This window comes from Alnus glutinosa, chromosome 6 (genome assembly GCF_958979055.1).
Source record: "Alnus glutinosa chromosome 6, dhAlnGlut1.1, whole genome shotgun sequence".
NCBI lineage: Eukaryota > Viridiplantae > Streptophyta > Magnoliopsida > Fagales > Betulaceae > Alnus > Alnus glutinosa.
In genome coordinates, this window is record NC_084891.1 from 8,920,850 (window position 1) to 8,943,839 (window position 22,990).

At 33.4% G+C, this 22,990-nt stretch overlaps 2 protein-coding genes across 2 annotated transcripts; both read left to right on the plus strand.

The window, feature by feature from the left end:
- Window positions 1-4,460: 4,460 nt before the first annotated feature.
- On the plus strand, window positions 4,461-9,526 carry LOC133871396 (EG45-like domain containing protein). The gene is made up of 3 exons (XM_062308850.1): window positions 4,461-4,647; window positions 8,888-9,164; window positions 9,267-9,526. The coding sequence occupies exons 1-3, from the start codon at window positions 4,530-4,532 to the stop codon at window positions 9,271-9,273; spliced, it is 402 nt and encodes a 133-aa protein (XP_062164834.1). The 5' UTR covers window positions 4,461-4,529; the 3' UTR covers window positions 9,274-9,526.
- Window positions 9,527-15,124: 5,598 nt separating this feature from the next.
- LOC133871750 (EG45-like domain containing protein) lies at window positions 15,125-21,489 on the plus strand. The gene is made up of 3 exons (XM_062309163.1): window positions 15,125-15,296; window positions 20,170-20,446; window positions 21,376-21,489. The coding sequence occupies exons 1-3, from the start codon at window positions 15,179-15,181 to the stop codon at window positions 21,380-21,382; spliced, it is 402 nt and encodes a 133-aa protein (XP_062165147.1). The 5' UTR covers window positions 15,125-15,178; the 3' UTR covers window positions 21,383-21,489.
- Window positions 21,490-22,990: the final 1,501 nt, after the last annotated feature.

Genomic DNA, 22,990 nt, shown 5'->3' on the forward strand with positions numbered 1-22,990 from the left:
AAATTAAATGTGATCGATCGTAGTACGATCAGTGTGATTGATCGTGATACGATCATGTGTGATAGATTGTGGTATGATTTATGTGATAGATTGTGGTATGATCTATGTGATAGGTTGTGGTAGGATCTATGTGATCGATCGTGGTACGATCATGTGTGATCGATCGTGGTACGGTCAATGTGATCAATCGTGGTACAATCAGTGTGATGGATCGTGGTACGATCTACGTGATAGGTCGTGATACGATCTATGTGATCAATCATGGTATGATCATGTGTGATTAATTGTGGTACGATCAATGTGATCGATCGTGGTACGATCAATGTGATAGATCGTGGTACGATCTATGTGATCGGTCGTAGTACGATCTATGTGATCGATCGTGATACGATCAATGTGATCAATCGTGGTATGATCTGTGTGATCGATCGTGGTACGATCATGTGTGATCGATCGTGGTAGGATTGAAGTGTGATCGATCAATCTAAGTGTGATCGATCAATGTGATCGATCATGGTAGGTTCTAAGTGTGATCGATCGTGGTAAGATCTAAGTGTGATTGATCATGGTACGATCAATGTGTTCAATTGTGGTACGATCTATGCAATCGATCGTGGTACGGTCAATGTGATCGGTCGTGGTACAATCTATGTGATCGATCGTGGTACAATCTATGTGATCGAACATGGTACGATCATTGGTACGATCTATGTGATCGTTCGTGGTACGATCTATATGATCAAACGTGGTACGATCAATGTGATCGATCGGGGTACGATCTATGTGATTGATCATAGTACAATCTATGTGATGGAACGTGGTACGATCATGTGATCGATAGTGGTACAATTAATGTGAGACCTTTTCTTTTTCTTATTAAAAAAAAAAAAAAAAAAAAAAAAAAAAGGGCTCTAATTTGAGACCTTTTTTATTTTTTTGTTTAAGCGGCTGCAATTAGAGCCGTTTTGATCAAAATGACTCCATTTCGAACCGTTTTGTTAAAACGACTTTAATTTGACCTGTTTTTGAAAAGCGGCTAAAATTATAGTTGTTGTTGTTTTTTTTTTTTTTTTTTTTTAAAAAAAAAGAGCCTCTAATTAGAGCCGCTTTTGTTAAAACAGCTTGAACTAATTTGACCTACTGTAACGAAAACAGCCTAAAATTAATTAGAGCCGCTTTAACGAAAACGGCTCTAATTAGAGCCACTTTTTTAAAACGGCTCTAATTGGAGCCGTTTTAGTTAAAACGGCTCAAAGTAGAGCCGTTTTGTTAAAATGGTTCTAACAAAAACGGCTCAAAAAGCCATTTTTTTTTGTAGTGCTCAGTTGTTTAGCAAAAGATTTATAAAATCACATGCAGTAATATAAAATTAGGTCATTTGTTAAATAACAAGAATATCATGATGATGCATTATAGATATAATATATGATATTTAAAAGAACATCTCATAGTTTAATTCCATATGTTCTACTTGAGCCCTTAACCCCTTCTCGGTACGGTTTCTGCTTTCCCAAAGAACTTGTAGTACAACACCGGTACTCGAGCTTCAAAAAAGAACGAATTTTTATGATCCTACTTTTTATTTTTTAATTACATATTTGGGTTGGATGGGATTCTATTTTTTCCACTACCCATTTTCGATTTCTGAACAGACCCAATTAGAAATTCCAAAATCAATACCGATCCCTAGCCAATTTGAGTCGGGAGCCGGCTTCTCAACTCGGGTTGACTCAGAATCAAGCGGGCATTGCCCACCCCTAATAGAAACCTCGCTTGATGATTGGTGAGAGTTTTGTCTTGGGCAGACTCATGAGTTGTGCTTCAATTACAACATTTAAGCGTCATTTAATGTGGGTAGATGGAAATCATGCTCCTCTCAATTGCAAGGGAAATGAAAATAATCTATTTCATCATTCATATTAAGTTTTACATATTTAGTAGTGTATATATTATCATAATATGAATATGTTATCACATCATTCAAAATTTTAAATAACATAATATCATATACACAGTTAAATACAATAAAATTTAATTTAAACCATAAAATAAATTTTCTCGGTTCGACCTACCTACTCTAAGTAGATGATTGGTGGCTCGGAGATCGTATAATTACATGTTGGGTCCATTATAAACGGTAGCCTTGTTCGTGGTTAACTAGACTACTACTTAATTACATAAACAAAACTGGACCACTACTACGGTACTACCACTTGAGCTTAAGCCATTGGTTTTTTGTTGCCCAGATTGACAGGTCAAATTGGAGGTCCATTGGCTTCTTAAATCTCTTTCTTGTGCAACGTACCCAAAAAAAGAAAAAATTCCCTTCAAATTCTGGTCCGCACATGTCTAAGGTATGAATTATGCATTGTTAAGGCTATGTAGTGGTAACAAAGATCTTGACCATTCTTAGGCTACAAAAAGAGCATAAACATTCAAGTTTTCCTCACTGTTCACTCAATCGGAGATGAGGCTTGTGACGGCTTACGGCTTGCAGGCGTAGCTATAGGCAGCTGAATCTACACAGGATAGAGAGGGAAAATAGAGTAGCAAATACTTGCTACAACGTTGATAAAAGATTAAATGGGAATTAAACATTTCTTTATTTCTCTCAAAAATCGTATTGTGAATTAGGGCATTTACATTCTCTTCAGCAAATTTTAGCTAAAGAATAAGATTTTCCTTTTATTATTATTTTTTTAGCTATCTACTTTTTCAAAATGCCTTTATCCCACTCTCTATTTTAACTATCAATTTTCACTGTTTCATTTAAAATATTTTTTTTTATTTTTCCGGTTTCCCTATTCCCAATTAGGAAAGAGAATCAAAGTGAATTTTTTTATTAATTTAATTTTGTATTGTTGAACTGGATTGCTCAACAACACAGTAATAACTAGCCATTTTATTTTTAACTAAAATGCCTAGCCAGATAAATTTTTTGAGAAACTTCACAAAACTCTTATGAAAGTCCACTCATTTTGAAATGAATCATTTAAAATTTAAAAACTCTCAATTTCACCCTTAAACTTCTAATTTGATGCAATGTCCCACTCCGTTAGGGTTTGACGTTAAATCAAACGGCAAAATTGGTATAATAACCTTTATGCCTCTGAACCTTTTATAAAATTCTAAATTTTCCCTTAAAAAAAAAAAAAAAAACACCAAACCCATGCTAGTCCGTGGGTCTACTAACCCACGGATACCCTTTTTGTAAAATAAAAATAAAAACAAAAATTATGAAGATATTTTTCATCATTTTCAAGAGTGTTGTTAGGATTTAACACTAAACTCTCACAGATGGGTGACTTTGCATCAAATTAGAAGTTTCAGGGATGAAATTGAGAGTTTTTAAACTTTAGAAGGGATTACATCAAAACGAGTGTAAGTTCAAGAGGGTTTTGTGAAATTTCTCCTAAAATTTGTCCATTTTTTACCATATGTGCCTTTGGGTAGCCCAATAAAAATAGTCCTTTTTTTCCTTTTTTTTTTTTTTTTTTTTTCTATTCTAGTGAAAATAGTCTTAACTCTATAAATTGGAGGCAAATCTACTTGTTTCCTTCACAAACTCCAAGTATAAAAACATCATTATTAATTCTCATAAAGAAAAATAAAATGGGAATGGTTAATAATATTCTTGGTTTGATGATGGTGGTGAGCATGGCCGTATATCTCACGTCAGTTGCAAATGCGGTCTCGCAAGATGGTCCAAAAGAAGAGTAAAACCAATTAGAGATATAATACGTTTATAATTTTTGTACAATTTTCGCTCATTTTTTTTTTTTTTTTTTAACTAATCGTTAAATCTGTTTTTCTATACATGAATTTTATGTATTTAATAATTAATTATTTTTTTTGAAAAAAAAATGTTTAGTAGAATTGAATAAGAGTTGATTAGAAGATATAAACATATTATATCAAAAACCGAAAAGAGAAGAAACCATAAAGCTGAAAGATCCCTGTTTGAAATTCACTTTCTCTTTCCCTCCCTTATTTTCATTTCTCTAAAAAAAAACATCAACTTCAAAACAATTTCAACTTTTTTTCACATTTTATATCACATCTACATTTTTTTTATTATTTTTTAAATAAAAAATTCACTACAGTACAATATTTTTTTTCTTCACTTTTCTGTATAAATTATTTCAATTTTATATTACATCAATCCTATTTTTCAATAATTCAAAAAATAAAATTCCTAAGAGGATAAGGGAGGGGGGAGAATTCCTAAGAGAATTTTCCAAAAGGCATGCGTGGAAGAAGTGACTTGAGCACAATTTGTTTTCAAGTAGCACCAATCAGACTTGACCAAACCATACGGTCATGATAAGATTGGGTTAGGGTCGTACACTTTAAATATATGGTTAGAAGCTTACGATGAGATTGGTATAGGGCCATACCTGGCCTTTGAATGGATAGGGTTTAGAAACCTGTCTTTATAAATTGAAGGCAAATCAACTTCTTTTCTTCACAAACTTTTAAGTGTTAAAACATCATTACATTACATAGTTTTTGTGGAAAAATAAATAAAAATGGGAATGGTTAATAATGTTCATGGTTTGATGATGGTGGTGAGCATGGTCATATGTCTCACATCAGTTGCAAATGCGGCGGAGGGAACAGCTACTTTCTATACGCCTCCTTATGTTCGTGAGTATTTTTATCGTTATGTATCAAATTGGTTTATTCTTACATATATCAAATATCATCAATTAAACTAATTTAATTTTAACAAATATACTAATAAACTAATGATAAATGCTATTTACACTTTAGGTGGACGAAAAGGGTACAACACCCCCTCACATGGGGTGGTCCCAGTGTGCAAATAACAAACCCTTATACTAATTGTTGATCTGTATTTTGCTAATTTGAGCCCTTACATATCTTTTATACGCGCATAAATAATACTTCACCTTCTTAATGTTATATTTTAATGTGTTGTTTGGGTGTTGGTAATCTTTTAGGATTTTTGGAAATCCTAAAAGATTATTCCATTTAATTGCATTTTATTAAAGGTTCTGGCTGGCTTGGATTTGCTTTTTTTTTTTTTTTAATATTCTTTTTTATTGTTTTCAAAATTGTGAATACCGAGAAAATATAGTTTTGAAATTATGTTTGGATCGTTTAAAAAACAAAAGGCAAAATTGAAAAAACATGTTTGAGAATATGAATTAAATTGAATATAATACAAAATTCATGTTTGGATAATAATGGTTTTTGGTGGTTGTTTTCAACACCTTTCATTTTATTTTTTATTTTTTCAATCCAACTCACATTGGAATTCACGTTGAGTTGGATTGAAAAATTGAGGAAGGTAACCAAACATAAATTCAAAAAAAAAAAAAAAAAAGTTGAAAAAAGTTGAAAACAGTAGCACATCCAGACAAGTGATTTTTACTTTCTTTTGCTGAAAATGGGAATTCCATTCTAAAAATGTGGGAAGTCACATCCCTCGGCTTTGGGAAAGTTCTTTTTCTTCTAACCAAAAAACTGCCCATAATTTTTTTATTTTTTTATTTTTTCAACTTGAATATTGTTATGGTTATACAATAAAAATTAGACTATGAGATAATTTAGACAGAAATTTCATATAAACTGGTTTGTAAGAAATTTTATATAACTCACATATAAGAGTGACATGTGTCCCTTAACATATGAGAATCACATGTTATTTTAATAGCATGTGTTTGTCACATGTTTTTTAATAGCGTTAATAAAAAAACATATGCTTTTTACATGTTTAAATGATACATATCACTATTATATGTGGGTTGTATGAAATTTCTTACAAAATTAGTTTGTAGGAAATTTCTGTCCAGATAATTTGGTTATGTCTATTTTTTTAGTGCTACCTTTTCCTTTTCTTTTTTCCCTTTTTTGTAAATATTGCTGCCTTTTTTAGGTTTGATTGTAACCATTCTAAAATCAGTATATAAAAGTGAGAAATTATTTTATCCCACAAAAAAAATGGAAATGAACAGAATTTATTGGTTATAAATGAAAAAAGAAAGAAAATTAGTAAGACAGATTAAGAAATAAAAGAAAAACAACAGTTTACATATAGTTTTTTTCTCTGTCATTTTTATTAATTCTTTAATACTTTCGTATCAAACAGCCTCATGCACTTGAAGAGGCAAACAAAAGGATATTTTGAGAAGCATAAATAATTCCTAGAGAATGCTTAGGAGTAAACCAAATATAGGAATCATATATTTTCAGGAATCTTATAAGATTACTAATCATTGTGAACGTGGCTTAGTCACATTTTCTGGAATCCAGATTCTCAGGAATTATATTCCTAAAAATTTTGATGCTGGAGGAAATGTTAGATTCCTCAAAACCAAATGCCACGTTATATTTTCTTATAACTTATGTTGGATTTTAAGAATTATAGATATTAGAATATTAATTAAATGATTAATTTAACTATTTTCTATCAGTTTAACATTTTATAATAAGTGGTGATCTAACATAATATTATAGCAAATGTCCTAACTTTGAACAATGTCTCTGTAATTTACCTTCCAATTCAATTGAATATTTCACGTAGGGTTGTCAATTTTTTATACGACCCACGAATCCGACATGAAGTTATAGAGTTTAGGTTTAGTTTAATCGAGTTCAGGTTATAAATCGGTCAACTCGTCAACCTTCTTTTTTCTTTATTTTATTTTTTTTTAAAAAAAAAAAAAAAAAAAAAAAAAAAAAAAAAAAAAAACACACACACACACACACGAAAATCCTCCGAAGTCCCTAACATCATTTTTCACACCTCCTAAGTCCTAACCCTCCAGCGGCGCTGTCCAAGACTCAGACTCCAAGTCCAACTCATCTCCTTAGAACCCCATAAACCCCATAACACTTCTTTCGAACTGAAAAAACCAGCTTCGATCATCTGAGTATAAAACATCTATATCTGGAAAAAGATCTGCATGCACCTCATACATGTAAAGAATGTGAGACAAATTCTCTAGTTGGTGAGTAGTACAAAAGTTTTCTGCACTTTCTGTCATACCATGAGGGCTCCTCTCTTTGCACTTCTGTTTACAATTTAAAAATGAAAAATAAAATGTAGTAGGCGCAATTTTTTTTCTTTTCCCAACACTGTAAATTGTTCTTTCCTCACTGCGTTCATATTAGTCTCCACGAGAATCTTCATTTATATTATATAGCTCTTTTTTGTTTGGATGAATTATATTATATAGTTCTCCTCCGTTATGATATATCTTAGTTGATTTTAAGAAGCATTAATTTTTTTATTCCTGAAAGATTCACAATTTGCACTTGAGATGTAAAATTTTTGTTTAGGTGAGATTTATTGGACATACTTTTGTCTTGCTAGACGTTTTGCAAGATTCATCACAATGTTTATTAATCTAAGGGCTAAACGAGTTGTATCGGGTTGTGTCAACCCAGCACGACCCGTTAGCGCGCTTAACGAGTCTTTCATGTTGTGTTGGGTAACCTGCCAAATCAACGTGTTGTGTTTGGATTTAGGGTGCCAACTTGTTTAAGTAATCGTGTCGGGTTTGGGTTGGCGGGTCAACTTGAACCCGACACACCAACCCTGATTTCACTCACTTATTGGGCCTTAAACTTACTAAGCCTAGATACCCACACCACACGTGTACAGTGTTAAAATATTAATTAAATGATTAAATTCATTATTTCTTATTATCTTAAGCTGTTAAAATAAGTTATATTTTAACACTAAAAAACTGCATTTAGCCTTTAATGTTTTGATAGCTTAGAGTCCAGGTACCAATATGTTAGAATTCGGGATTAGTGGTCAAAAGCATTCATATAAAGAATAATAGGTAAATTAAGTCCACGTAACCCCTCGCAAACTACCACCAAATTGACAATGTTTCTTCCAAACTTTCAATTTGGACAATGTCTCCCTCACCAAACTACCAAAAATTGTCAATGTTCCCCCAATGATGAAAATATCTTTATAGGAATAGTTATTCCCATGAGAATAACTTCTCTTATAAATGGGAGTACCCAAACAAAATAATAATTTTTCCATAATAATAGCCATTCCATTCCAGTAATCTATTCTACGTGCCAAATGTATAGTACTTTAATGCTCTACAAAGCGACAATGACAAAGAAGCTAAGACCTAATAGATGAATTAATTAATAAATTTTTTATCAACTTAAGTCTTTAAGTCACGTATAAAGTACAACATAAATGTTCGTGAAACACAATCGAAAAAACCTCAAATAATCATAGGATGATAGTTATTGATGATATGCTTAGTTATATCATTTTAAGTTATTGTTGCTATTACCAAGGAAAGCAATATCAAATACACCTAAAAAAAAAAAAAAAAAAAAATTGAGATTTCAAGCCTCACGTGTGCACCATTTAACTATAAAAATATCTTACAGTGACTTGTATTTCATGAATAAAATTTCTGTTTAGCATGACGTGTGAAATATATTGTGATCAATTTCATATGTAGTAATTAATTTCGTCAGTCAAAACCTCTTGGAGTATTCACATTGGCTAATATCTAAATTATCAGAGATGAACATTTTTTTTTTGTCGTCGCTGATAAGATAATATCAACGACAACATTCCAACTGACGTGGTTAATTTTATACAATGATAGTAATGGAGACAATTATCGTCCCTGACAATAATAATTATCAATGACAACTTCAAGTCGTTAATGATTATTCTCGAACACGATAACCTCAGCGAAATTAGCGACAACAACACTAGTCGTTGATGGCCAATTTTCTTATAGTGGCGGCATGTACGTGTTAGGTTAATGGCGTAGTACCAAATAATTTTTGCAAGTTCTAATGTGATCAGATATATAAGTCAGCATCGCTATCTGAACTTTGAATTATTATATAATTTGTTATCCATTGACAGCCTCTTCATGCTACGGATATCAAAACGATGGCGTGATGATCGCTGCAGCAAGTGATGTGATATGGGGCAATCGGGCAGCTTGTGGGAGAAGTTATAGAGTCAAATGCACCGGGGCTACAAACCTGGGCGTGCCACAACCTTGCAAGGGTACCAGCGTTGTGGTTAAAATCGTCGATTACTGTCCACCAGGATGTCAGGGAACCATTGATCTCTCTCAAGAGGCTTTCTCCATGATAGCTAATCCTGACGCCGGAAAAATCAAAATTGAATATAATCAGTAAGTCCAATAGTAAAAATTTAATATTTCTACTGCTTAAGGATATGTATGAAATTTGGAAACAATATAATTCATGGTGGCTCTTAAATTTTTTACTTGCAGGGTTTGAAGTTCTAGAGTATGGTCTCGCGATCGTAACTGCGAGTTATGATAATATATATATAGGAATAAGCAGCAATGAGATACGGGAGGTTCATTGCATGCCAATGGTGGCGCTAGGGTTTGAAGTTCTCCTACACTAACAAGCTCATGATGGAAACGTCTTTGTTTCAAGCATGGCAAGTTGGTATTAAAACTTCGTGTATGTGATATTATATTCAATGAAATAAGGAGAGGCCTTACTCTTTTAGTATCCTATATAACGTGTAATTGATTGATCGTCTCCAAGCTATCCAACATAAAAATAATAATGTATAATAAATAAATAAAAACAAGTAATGAAATTTGAATATCTGATCTGGTTGCTCGTAATAATAACGAATTAATTAGTTTTTTGTTAGATAGGTATAAAATTAAAAATTGTCTTATATGCCTGCATTTGATACGGTAATGGCATACTTAAACCTACTACGTGCGTACATAGAAAGGAACCAACCTTAAATAGAGATGAGCTTCAAGGCAAATTCAAGCAGGAGGGGCTCTCATCTGACCATCAGGATTCTCTCCAATTGCTTTCAACTGGAGAGGAGCCTGTCCTTGTGTATGAAGGACATAATTATAATTGAAAGCAACTGGAGAAAATCCTGCTCCCTCATCTCATCTCATGAAAAACCTCTTGTATCCTCCTATTTAAACAAAGATAATAGGACACATGTTCTAATGGCCAACATTGGAGAAAGGGGGCGAGAGGGGCCAAATAACTTCCTTACCTCCCAAGGTTTGGTGCCATCTTTTAATGTTGATGGAACTTTATTTCGTAGGCCTTTTTGGACTTCACAACTTACTCAAGTTTCTCAAGCTGATGTGGGCTCTCTTGGCTATTCTACATTTCACGGGCTTCCCTTAGATGTTAGGCATGGATCTAGATGAGCCGTTACTAGCCTTCCTCTTTGTTAAGCTTCAACTAATGTTGGATCACCACCGGGCGGTAGGGAGATCCGGAGATGTCTAGGACTTTCTGGATCTGTCAGCCAAATCAATGCTTTGCGCAGCTGTAAGATCGAACAAGTCATGGATGAGGCCATTGGCCTCATATGGCAATCACTGCTAGGTGGCAACCTTGGTTGTTTGAGTTAGGTTGCAAGCTTCTTAACGTGGTTGTAGAATCATCAGCCACATGTTAAGTGACCAATTGTGCGCTCAATGGCATGACGTGGGGTGCATGATCTTGTTTTGAGCAATCACCCATTCACCCACTAATTAAACATGATATGGGGTACGTACACGACCTTGTTCTAATCGATTGTCCAATAAAATACAATCTGGGGTACATGATCTTGCGCGCTCTAATCAATTGTGCGATGAGATATGACTTGGTTACATGGTCTTGCCCTTGACCAATTGCCTAGTGAGATGTGACATCATCTTTTTTTTGGGGGGGGGGGGGGGGGGGGAGGGGCGGACTATACCTATACTTATACCCCAACCACCAAAACGAAAACTTTTCTTTCTTAATCTCATAGACACTACTTGTTGAAATAATATCGTTATGCCTATTAAAGCATACAAGGCAAACGACAATAAGTATAAATAAAATAAAATAAAAAAAAAATAAAAAATAAAAAAAAAAAAAAAGAAAGAAAAAAAAAAAAAGAGAAGGGATATAAGAAAGTATTTGTTTTATTAATAACTACAATTGTTACATAGCAAAAGTATTTAACCGCACAATAGAAGCAAGTTCAAAACAAATTCTCTTTCAGCTAATTTAAAGGCTACTAAGTATCCTCTAGGTTAAAAGACGAAACTATACAATGAAAGGAAAATGAGACTCAGTAGGATTCTTTTTCTTTATCAATAAAAGAGGATTGCAAGACACAAAAGGTGGGGAGCTCTCTCACTCTGTATTTTTCGGCTCTCTCTAGGGTGTTGGAGTTGTGTTTCTTGGTACGATCAATGTGATCGATCGTGGTACGATCTATGTGATTGGTCGTGGTACAATCTATGTGATCGATCGTGATACAATCAATGTGATCGATCGTAGTATGATCTGTGTGATCGATCGTGGTACGATCATGTGTGATCGATCGTAGTAGGATCGAAGTGAGATCGATCATGGTACAATCTAAGTGTGATCGATCAATCTAAATGTAATCGATCATGGTAGGTTCTAAGTGTGATCGATCGTGGTAAGATCTAAGTGTGATTGATCATGGTACAATCAATGTGTTCAATTGTAGTACGATCTATGCGATCGATCGTGGTACGGTCAATGTGATCGGTCGTGGTACAATCTATGTGATCGATCGTGGTACAATCTATGATCGAACATGGTACGATCTATGTGATCGAACGTGGTACGATCAATGTGATCGTTCGGGGTACGATCATGTGATCGATAGTGGTACAATTAATGTGAGACCTTTTCTTTTTCTTATATATATATAAAAAAAAAAAAAAAAAAAAAAAAAAAAAAAAAAAAAACGGCTCTAATTTGAGACTTTTTTTATTTTTTTGTTTAAACGGCTGCAATTAGAGCTGTTTTGATCAAAATGACTCCATTTCGAACCGTTTTGTTAAAACGGCTCTAATTTGACCTGTTTTTGAAAAGCGGCTCAAATTATAGTTGTTTTTTTTTTTTTTTTTTTTTTTTTTTTTTTTTTTAAAAAAAAAAAAAAAAAGAGCCTTTAATTATAGCTGCTTTTGTTAAAACAGCTTGAACTAATTTGACCTACTGTAACGAAAACAGCCTAAAATTAATTAGAGCCGCTTTTTTAAAACGGCTCTAATTGGAGCCGTTTTAGTTAAAACGGCTCAAAGTAGAGCCGTTTTGTTAAAATGGTTCTAACAAAAACGGCTCAAAAAGCCGTTTTTTTTGTAGTGCTCAGTTGTTTAGCAAAAGATTTATAAAATCACATGCAGTAGTATAAAATTAGGTCATTTGTTAAATAACAAGAATATCATGATGATGCATTATAGATATAATATATGATATTTAAAAGAACATCTCATAGTTTAATTCCATATGTTCTACCTGAGTCCTTAACCCCTTCTCAGTACGGTTTCCGTTTTCCCAAAGAACTTGTAGTACAACACCGGTACTCGAGCTTCAAAAAAGAACGAATTTATATGATCCTACTTTTTATTTTTTAATTACATATTTGGGTTGGATGGGATTCTATTTTTTCCACTACCCATTTTCGATTTATGACCAGACCCAATTAGAAATTCCAAAATCAATACCGATCCCTAGCCAATTTGAGTCGGGAGCCGGCTTCTCAACTCGGGTTGACTCAGAATCAAGCGGGCATTGCCCACCCCTAATAGAAACCTCGCTTGACGACTGGTGAGAGTTTTGTCTTGGGCAGACTCATGAGTTGTGCTTCAATTACAACATTTAAGCGTCATTTAATGTGGGTAGATGGAAATCATGCTCCTCTCAATTGCAAGGGAAATGAAAATAATCTATTTCATCATTCATATTAAGTTTTACATATTTAGTAGTGTATATATTATCATAATATGAATATGTTATCACATCATTCAAAATTTTAAATAACATAATATCATATACACAGTTAAATACAATAAAATTTAATTTAAACCATAAAATAAATTTTCTCGGTTCGACCTACCTACTCTAAGTAGATGATTGGTGGCTCGGAGATCGTATAATTACATGTTGGGTCCATTATAAACGGTAGCCTTGTTCGTGGTTAACTAGACTACTACTTAATTACATAAACAAAACTGGACCACTACTACGGTACTACCACTTGAGCTTAAGCCATTGGTTTTTTGTTGCCCAGATTGACAGGTCAAATTGGAGGTCCATTGGCTTCTTAAATCTCTTTCTTGTGCAACGTACCCAAAAAAAGAAAAAATTCACTTTAGTGTAGCATATACTTGCTACAACGTTGATAAAAGATTAAATGGGAATTAAACATTTCTTTATTTCTCTCAAAAATCGTATTGTGAATTAGGGCATTCACATTCTCTTCAGCAAATTTTAGCTAAAGAATAAGATTTTCCTTTTATTATTATTTTTTTAGCTATCTACTTTTTCAAAATGCCTTTATCCCATTCTCTATTTTAACTATCAATTTTCACTATTTCATTTAAAATATTTTTTTTATTTTTCCGGTTTCCCTATTCCCAATTAGGAAAGAGAATCAAAGTGAATTTTTTTATTAATTTAATTTTGTATTGTTGAACTGGATTGCTCAACAACACAGTAATAACTAGCCATTTTATTTTTAACTAAAATGCCTAGCCAGATAAATTTTTTGAGAAACTTCACAAAACTCTTATGAACGTCCACTCATTTTGAAATGAATCATTTAAAATTTAAAAACTCTCAATTTCACCCTTAAACTTCTAATTTGATGCAATGTCGCACTCCGTTAGGGTTTAACGTTAAATCAAACGGCAAAATTGGTATAATAACCTTTATGTCTCTGAAACTTTTATAAAATTCTAAATTTTCCCTTAAAAAAAAAAAAAAAAAAAAAAAAAAAAAAAAACACCAAACCCATGCTAGTGGGTCACAAGGTGACCCTGCCGTGGGTCTACTAACCCACGGATACCCTTTTTGTAAAATAAAAATAAAAACAAAAATCATGAAGATATTTTTCATCATTTTCAAGAGTGTTGTTAGGATTTAACACTAAACTCTCACATATGGGTGACTTTGCATCAAATTAGAAGTTTCAGGGATGAAATTGAGAGTTTTTAAACTTTAGAAGGGATTACATCAAAACGAGTGTAAGTTCAAGAGGGTTTTGTGAAATTTCTCCTAAAATTTGTCCATTTTTTACCATATGTGCCTTTGGGTAGCCCAATAAAAATAGTCCTTTTTTTCCCTTTTTTTTTTTTTTTTTTTTTTTTTTTTTTTTTTTTCTATTCCAGTGAAAATAGTCTTAATTCTATAAATTGGAGGCAAATCTACTTGTTTCCTTCACAAACTCCAAGTATAAAAACATCATTATTTCTCATAAAGAAAAATAAAATGGGAATGGTTAATAATATTCTTGGTTTGATGATGGTGGTGAGCATGGCCGTATATCTCACGTCAGTTGCAAATGTGGTCTCGCAAGATGGTCCAAAAGAAGAGCAAAACCAATTAGAGATATAATACGTTTATAATTTTTGTACAATTTTCGCTCATTTTTTTTTTTTTAACTAATCGTTAAATCTGTTTTTCTATACATGAATTTTATGTATTTAATAATTAATTATTTTTTTTGAAAAAAAAAAATGTTTAGTAGAATTGAATAAGAGTTGATTAGAAGATATAAACATATTATATCAAAAACCGAAAAGAGAAGAAACCATAAAGCTGAAAGATCCCTGTTTGAAATTCACTTTCTCTTTCCCTCCCTTATTTTCATTTCTCTAAAAAAAAAACATCAACTTCAAAACAATTTCAACTTTTTTTCACATTTTATATCACATCTACATTTTTTTTATTATTTTTTAAATAAAAAATTCACTACAGTACAATATTTTTTTTCTTCACTTTTCTATATAAATTATTTCAATTTTATATTACATCAATCCTATTTTTCAATAATTCAAAAAATAAAATTCCTAAGAGGATAAGGGAGGGGGGAGAATTCCTAAGAGAATTTTCCAAAAGGCATGCGTGGAAGAAGTGACTTGAGCACAATTTGTTTTCAAGTAGCACCAATCAGACTTGACCAAACCATACGGTCATGATAAGATTGGGTTAGGGTCGTACACTTTAAATATATGGTTAGAAGCTTACGATGAGATTGGTATAGGGCCATACCTGGCCTTTGAATGGATAGTGTTTAGAAACCTGTCTTTATAAATTGAAGGCAAATCAACTTCTTTTCTTCACAAACTTTTAAGTGTTAAAACATTATTACATTACATAGTTTTTGTGGAAAAAAAAAATGGGAATGGTTAGTAATGTTCGTGGTTTGATGATGGTGGTGAGCATGGTCATATGTCTCACATCAGTTGCATATGCGGCGGAGGGAACAGCTACTTTCTATACGCCTCCTTATGTTCGTGAGTATCTTTATCTTTATTTATCAAATTGGTTTATTCTTACATATATCAAATATCATCAAATAAACTAATTTAATTTTAACAAATATACTAATAAACTAATGAAAAATGCTATTTACACTTCAGGTGGACAACAAGGGTACAATACCCCCTCACATGGGGTGGTCCCAATGTGCAAATAACAAGCCCTTATACTAATTGTTGATCTGTATTTTGCTAATTTGAACCCTTACATATCTTTCATACGCGCAAAAATACGTGCATAAATAGTACTTCACCTTCTTAATGTTATATTTTAATGTGTTGTTTGGGTGTTGGTAATCTTTTAGGATTTTTGGAAATCCTAAAAGATTATTCCATTTAATTGCATTTTATTAAAGGTTCCTGGCCGGCTTGGATTTGCTTTTTTTTTTTTTTTTTTTTTAATATTCCTTTTTATTGTTTTCAAAATTGTGAATACCCAAAAAAATATAGTTTTGAAATTATGTTTAGATGGTTTAAAAAACAAAAGGCAAAATTGAAAAAACATGTTTGGGAAGATAAATTAAATTGAATATAATACAAAATTCATGTTTGGATAATAATGGATTTTGGTGGTTGTTTTCAACGTACTCCTTTCATTTTATTTTTTATTTTTTTGAATTCATGTTTGGTTTGTAACCCAACTCACATTGGAATTCACGTTGAGTTGGGTTGAAAAATTGAGGAAGGTAACCAAACATAAATTCAAAAAAAAAAAAAAAAAAAACTGAAAATAGTTGAAAACAGTAGCACATCCAGACAAGTGATTTTTACTTTCTTTTGCTGAAAATGGGAATTCCATTCTAAAGATGTGGGAAGTCACATTCCCTTGACTTTGGGAAAGTTCTTTTTCTTCTAACTGAAAAACTGCCCATAATTTTTTATTTTTTATTTTTTATTTTTTATTTTTTCAACTTGAATATTGTTATGGTTATACAATAAAAATTAGACTATGAGATAATTTGAACAGTAATTTCCTACAAACAGGTTTGTAAGAAATTTTATACAACCCACATATAAGAGTGATATATGTCCCTTAACATGTACGTGAGAAGCACATGTTGTTTTAATAGCATGTGTTTGTCACATGATTTTTTAATAGCATTAATAAAAAGCATATGCTTCTTTCATGTTTAAAGGACACATGTCACTATTATATATGGGTTATATGAAATTTCCTACGAACTAATTTATAGGAAATTTCTGTCCAGATAATTTTGTTATGGTTATTTTTTAAGTGCTACCTTTTCCTTTTCTTTTTTCCCTTTTTTGTAAATAGTGCTACCTTTTTTAGGTTTGATTGTAACCATTCTAAATCAGTATATAAAAGTGAGAAATTATTTTATCCCACAAAAAAAATGGAAATGAACAGAATTTATTGGTTATAAATGAAAAAAGAAAGAAAATTAGTAAGACAGATTAAGAAATAAAAGAAAAACAACAGTTTACATATAGTTTTTTTCTCTGTCATTTTTATTTAATTCTTTAATACTTTCGTATCGAACAGCCTTATGCACTTGAAGAGGCAAACATAAGGATATTTTGAGAAGCATAAATAATTCTTAAAGAATGCTTAGGAGTAAACCAAATATAGGAATCATATATTTTCAGGAATCTTATAAGATTACTAATCATTGTGAACGTGGCTTTAGTCACATTTTCTGGAATCCAGATTCTCAGGAATTATATTCCTAAAAATTTTGATGCTGGAGGAAATGTTAGATTCCTCAAAACCAAACGCCACGTTATATTTTCTTATAACTTAATTATGTTGGATTTTAAGAATTATAGATCTTAGAATATTAATTAAATGATTAATTTAACTATTTTCTATCAGTTTAACATTTTACAATAAGTGGTGATCTAACATAATATTATAGCAAATGTTCTAACTTTGAACATTGTCTCTGTAATTCACCTTCCAATTCAATTGAATATTTCACGTAGGGTTGCCAATTTTTTATACGATCCACGAATCCGACATAAAGTTATAGGGTTTAGGTTTAGTTTAATCGAGTTCGGGTTATAAATCGGTCAACTCGTTTATAATCGTGTTTAACTCGTCAACCTTTTTTTTAAAAAAAAAAAAAAAATACACATACACACACAAACACACGAAAAACCTCCGAAGTCCCTAACATCATTTTTCACACCTCCTAAGTCCTAACCCTCCAGCGGCGCTGTCCAAGACTCAGACTCCAAGTCCAACTCATCTCCTTAGAACCTCATAACACTTCTTTCGAACTGAAAAAACCAGCTTCATCCGAGTATAAAGCATCTATATCTGGTAGAAGATCTGCAAGCACCTCATACATGTAAAGAATGTGAGACAAATTCTCTGGTTGGTGAGTAGTACAAAAGTTTTCTGCACTTTCTGTCATACCATGAGGGCTCCTCTCTTTGCACTTCTGTTTACAATTTAAAAATGAAAAATGAAAAATGAAAAATAAAATGTAGTAGGCCCTTTTTTTTTTTTTTTTTCCCAACACTGTAAATTGTTCTTTCCTCACTGCGTTCATATTATTCTCCACGAGAATCTTCATTTATATTATATATATAGCTCTTTTTTGTTTGGATGAATTATATTATATAGTTCTCCTCCGTTATGATATATCTTAGTTGATTTTAAGAAGCATTAATTTTTTTATTCCTGAAAGATTCACAATTTGCACTTGAGATGTAAAATTTTTGTTTAGGTGAGATTTATTGGACATACTTTTGACTTGCTATACGTTTTGCAAGATTCATCACAATATTTATTAATCCAAGGGCTAAACGTGTTGTATCGGGTTGTGTCAACCCAGCACGACCCGTTAGCTTAACGAGTCTTTCATGTCGTGTTGGGTTACCTGCCAAATCAACGTGTTGTGTTTGGATTTAGGGTGCCAACCCGTTTAGGTAATCGTGTCGGGTTTGGATTGGCGGGTCAACCCGAACCCGACACACCAACCCTGATTTCCCTCACTTATTGGGCCTTATAACTTACTGAGCCTAGATATCCATACCACACGTGTGACAGTGTTAAAATATTAATTAAATGATTAAATTCATTATTTCTTATTATCTTAAGCTGTTAAAATAAGTTATATTTTAACACTAAAAAACTGCATTTAGCCTTTAATGTTTTGATAGCTTAGAGTCTAGGTACCAATAAATTAGAATTTGGGATTAGTGGTCAAAAGCATTTATATAAAGAATAATAGGTAAATTAAGTCCACATAACCCCTCGCAAACTACCACCCAATTGACAATGTTTCTTCCAAACTTTCAATTTGGACAATGCCTCCTTCACCAAACTACTAAAAATTGTCAATGTTCCCCCAATGATGAAAATATCTTTATAGGAATAGTTATTCCCATGAGAATAACTATTCTTATAAATGGGAGTACCCAAATAAAATAATAGCTTTTCCATAATAATAGTCATTTCATTCCAGTAATCTATTCTACGTGCCAAATGTATAGTACTTTAATACTCTACAAAGCGACAATGACAAAGAAGCTAAGACCATATAGATGAATTAATTAATAAATTCTTTATCAACTTAAGTCTTTAAGTCACATATAAAGTACAACATAAATGTTGGTGAAACAAAATCGAAAAAACCTGAAATAATTAATCATAGGATGACAGTTATTGATGATTTTAAGTTATCGTTGCTATTATCAAGGAAAGCAATATCAAATATACCTAAAAAAAAAAAAAAAAAATTGAGATTTCAAGCCTCACGTGTGCACCATTTAACTATAAAAATATCTTACAGTGACTTGTATTTCATGAATAAAATTTCTGTTTAGCATGACGTATGAAATATATTGTGATCAATTTCATATGTAGTAATTTCGTCAGTCAAGATCTCTTGGAGTATTCACATTGGCTAATATCTAAATTATTAGAGATGAACAATTTGTTTTTGTTGTCGCTGATAAGATAATATATATCAACGACAACATTCCAACTGACGTGGTTAATTTTATACAATGATAGTTAATGGAGACAATTATCGTCCCTGACATTAATAATTATCAATGACAACTTCAAGTCGTTAATGATTATTCTCGAACACGATAACCTCAGCGAAATTAGCGACAACAACACTAGTAGCTGATGGCCAATTTTCTTATAGTGGCGGCATGTACGTACGTGTTAGGTTAATGGCGTAGCACCTGTTGGTACAGTTTTTGGTACGGTGACGTGTTGCCTTATGATTCGTTGCCTTCCTTACTCTTCATTCTCCTCGTAATCTGCAAAATAATAAACGGCTCGTCGGACTATGGGGTGCCGATCGGACCCCCACTCCGATGCCTAAGTCAGTTCAAACTAATTTTTTGAAAAATATCTGTAATCTCAAAAGCTCAGAAAATCTACTTGTTTTTTATACCTGGCGTAGTAGTCTTATATATAGGCTCACAGTTCACAGTTATAAAACTGCTAGAGTGCTTGGAGCATAATCTAATTAGGAGTCTGAGTCCTAGATCACATAGTCTTGAGTCTTATCTTCATAGAATTCAAATTGGGTAGTAGAGTCCAAACTGGATATGACACTCTCTTTAGCTAATGTCATTCTATTAGGTACTTTATCCCATATTTGATGGGATAGAAGTCTATCTTGATATATTTTGAATATCCGTCTTTTTGGAGATAACGACTGGTCTTGTACTTAGGTCTGATCTGGCCGGGCCAACCCGATGGGCTCGGCCCCCGATACTACCTTAGGCCCACATGTCTTTGGTGTTAATTATTTCTCCAACAGTACCAAATAATTTTTGCAAGTTCTAATGTGATCAGATATATAAGTCAGCATCGCTATCTGAACTTTGAATTATGATATAATTTGTTATCCATTGAAAGCCTCTTCATGCTACGGATATCAAAACGATGGCGTGATGATCGCTGCAGCAAGTGATGTGATATGGGGCAATCGGGCAGCTTGTGGGAGAAGTTATAGAGTCAAATGCACCGGGGCTACAAACCTGGGCGTGCCACAACCTTGCAAGGGTACCAGCGTTGTGGTTAAAATCGTCGATTACTGTCCACCAGGATGTCAGGGAACCATTGATCTCTCTCAAGAGGCTTTCTCCATGATAGTTAATCCTGACGCCGGAAAAATCAAAATTGAATATAATCAGTAAGTCCAATAGTAAAAATTTATGAACTGTTTGGGTACAGAAATGAATAATTATTCAATCCGGGTTTTTTCTAAAACCCACCCGCCCGCCCAAAAACCCGGATTTTGACCCGAATTTTGAGATTCCTGGTGGGACCCAGCGCAGAAAAAGTTGACTCAAAAAAATATTAATATTAATAATTTAAATCAATATAAAATAATAGAAATTAATATTAATAATTTAAATAAAAAGAAATTTAAAAAAAAAAAAACAGAGGGGTGGCTGCCAGGGAGAGGCCGCGCGGCCTCCCCCGACTACTGGGGGTAGCCGCGCGGCCACCCCTGACCCTTGGGGGTGGCCGCGCGGCCACCCCTGACCCTTGGGGGTAGCCGCGCGGCCTCCCCCGAGTACTGGGGGTGGCCGCGCGGCCACCCCCGACCCTTGGGGGAGGCCGCGCGGCCTCCCCTGAGTACTGGGGGTGGCCGCGCGGCCACCCCCAACCTCCTCTGGGGGTGGCGCGCGGCCACCCCCATTGCTTGGGGGTGGCTGCCGCCTTGCTTCATTTTTTTTTTTTTTTAATTTTTAATTTTGATTTCAATTATTTTTTTTAAAAAAAATTATTTATTTATTTTTAATTAAATAATCAATATATAATAAATTATTATTATTTAAATTATTATTTCACACAACTTTTCAAAATACCAATCATTATACACAACTTTTTAAACTATCAATCATTTTTTACCATTAAAATATAATATTTTTCAATCTCAAAATTCAACACCCAAACACAATTTCTTACCTCGATATTTGTAAATAGAATTAGAATTCAATTCTAATTCTCAAAATTCAATACCCAAACGCACCATAATATTTCTACTGGTTAAGGATATGTATGAAATATGGAAACAATATAATTCATGGTGGCTCTTAAATTTTTTACTTGCAGGGTTTGAAGTTCTAGAGTATGGTCTCATGATCGTAACTACGAGTTATTATAATATATATATAGGAATAAGCAGCAATGAGATACAGGAGGCTCATTGCATGTGAATGGTAGCTCTAGGGTTTGAAGTTCTCTTACACTAATAAGCTCATGATTGAAACGTTTATGTTTCAAGCATGGCAAGTTGATCCTAAAACTTCGTGTATGTGATATATATTCAATGAAATAAGGAGAGGGCTTACTCTTTTGGTACCATATATAACGTGTAATTGATTGATCGTCTCCAAGCTATCCAACATAAAAAATAATATTATATAATAAATAAATAAAAACAGGTAATGAAATTTGAATATCTGATCTGGTTGCTCGTAATAATAACGAATTAATTAGTTTTATGTTAGATGGGTATAAAATTAAAAATTGTCTTATATGCCTGCATTTGATACGGTAATGGCATACTTAAACCTACTACGAGCGTACATAGAAGGGAACCAATCTTAAATAGAGATGAGCTTCAAGGCAAATTCAAGCAGAAGGGGCTCTCATCTCACCATCAAGATTCTCTCCAGTTGCTTTCAACTGGAGAGGAGCCGTTCCTTGTGTATGAAGGACATAATTATAATTGAAAGTAACTGGAGAGAATCCTGCTCCCTCATCTTATCTCATGAAAAACCTCTTGTATCCTCCTATTTAAACAAAGATAATAGGACACGTGTTCTAATGGCCAACATTGGAGAAAGGGGGCGAGAGGAGCCAAATAACTTCCCTGCCTGCCAAGGTTTGGTGCCATCTTTTAATGTTGATGGAACTTTATTTCGTAGGCCTTTTTGGACTTCACAACTTACTGAAGTTTCTCAAGCTGATGTGGGCTCTCTTGGCTATTCTACATTTCATGGGCTTCCCTTAGATGTTGGGCATGGATCTAGATGAGCTGTTACTAGCCTTCCTCTTCGTTAAGCTTCAACTGATGTTGGATCACCACCTGGCGGCAAGGAGATCCGGAGATGTCTAGGACTTTCTGGATCTGTCAGCTCAATCCGGTGCTTTGCCCAGTTGTAAGATCAAACGAGTCATGGATGAGGCCATTGGCCTCATTTGGCAATCACTGCTAGGTGGTAACCTTGGGTGTTTGTGTTAGGTTGCCAGCTTCTTAACCTGGTTGTAGAATCATCGCCACATGCTAAGTGACCACTTGCGCGCTCGATGGCATGACTTGGGGTGCATGATCTTGTTTTGATCAACCACCCATTCACCCAACCCTATCCCTAGATGCATGGGGAAATAAACACTTCCCATGGCCGGTTGGTGCATGGCCAATGGGAGAGTTTCTCTCCCCAAGGCCGTGCACCATAGATGATGGGAGGAGGAGTTCAAATCATCTATGACTCGTATCCTATCTTTTCTACAGCTTTGGCTTATCTCTTAACCCTATCACAAGTGTAAATCCAAGTCTATAAATAAAGGGCTTTAGTGAAGTATTATTTACTAATTTACTACTTCAAGTTGTGAGTCCAAACTCACAGTCATATTCAATCATCGAAGCAAAGATCTAGAGGTTGAGTCAAGAACTTACACGAAGAACAAGTTATTCATCATTCAACATGAAAGCTTCAAAGTC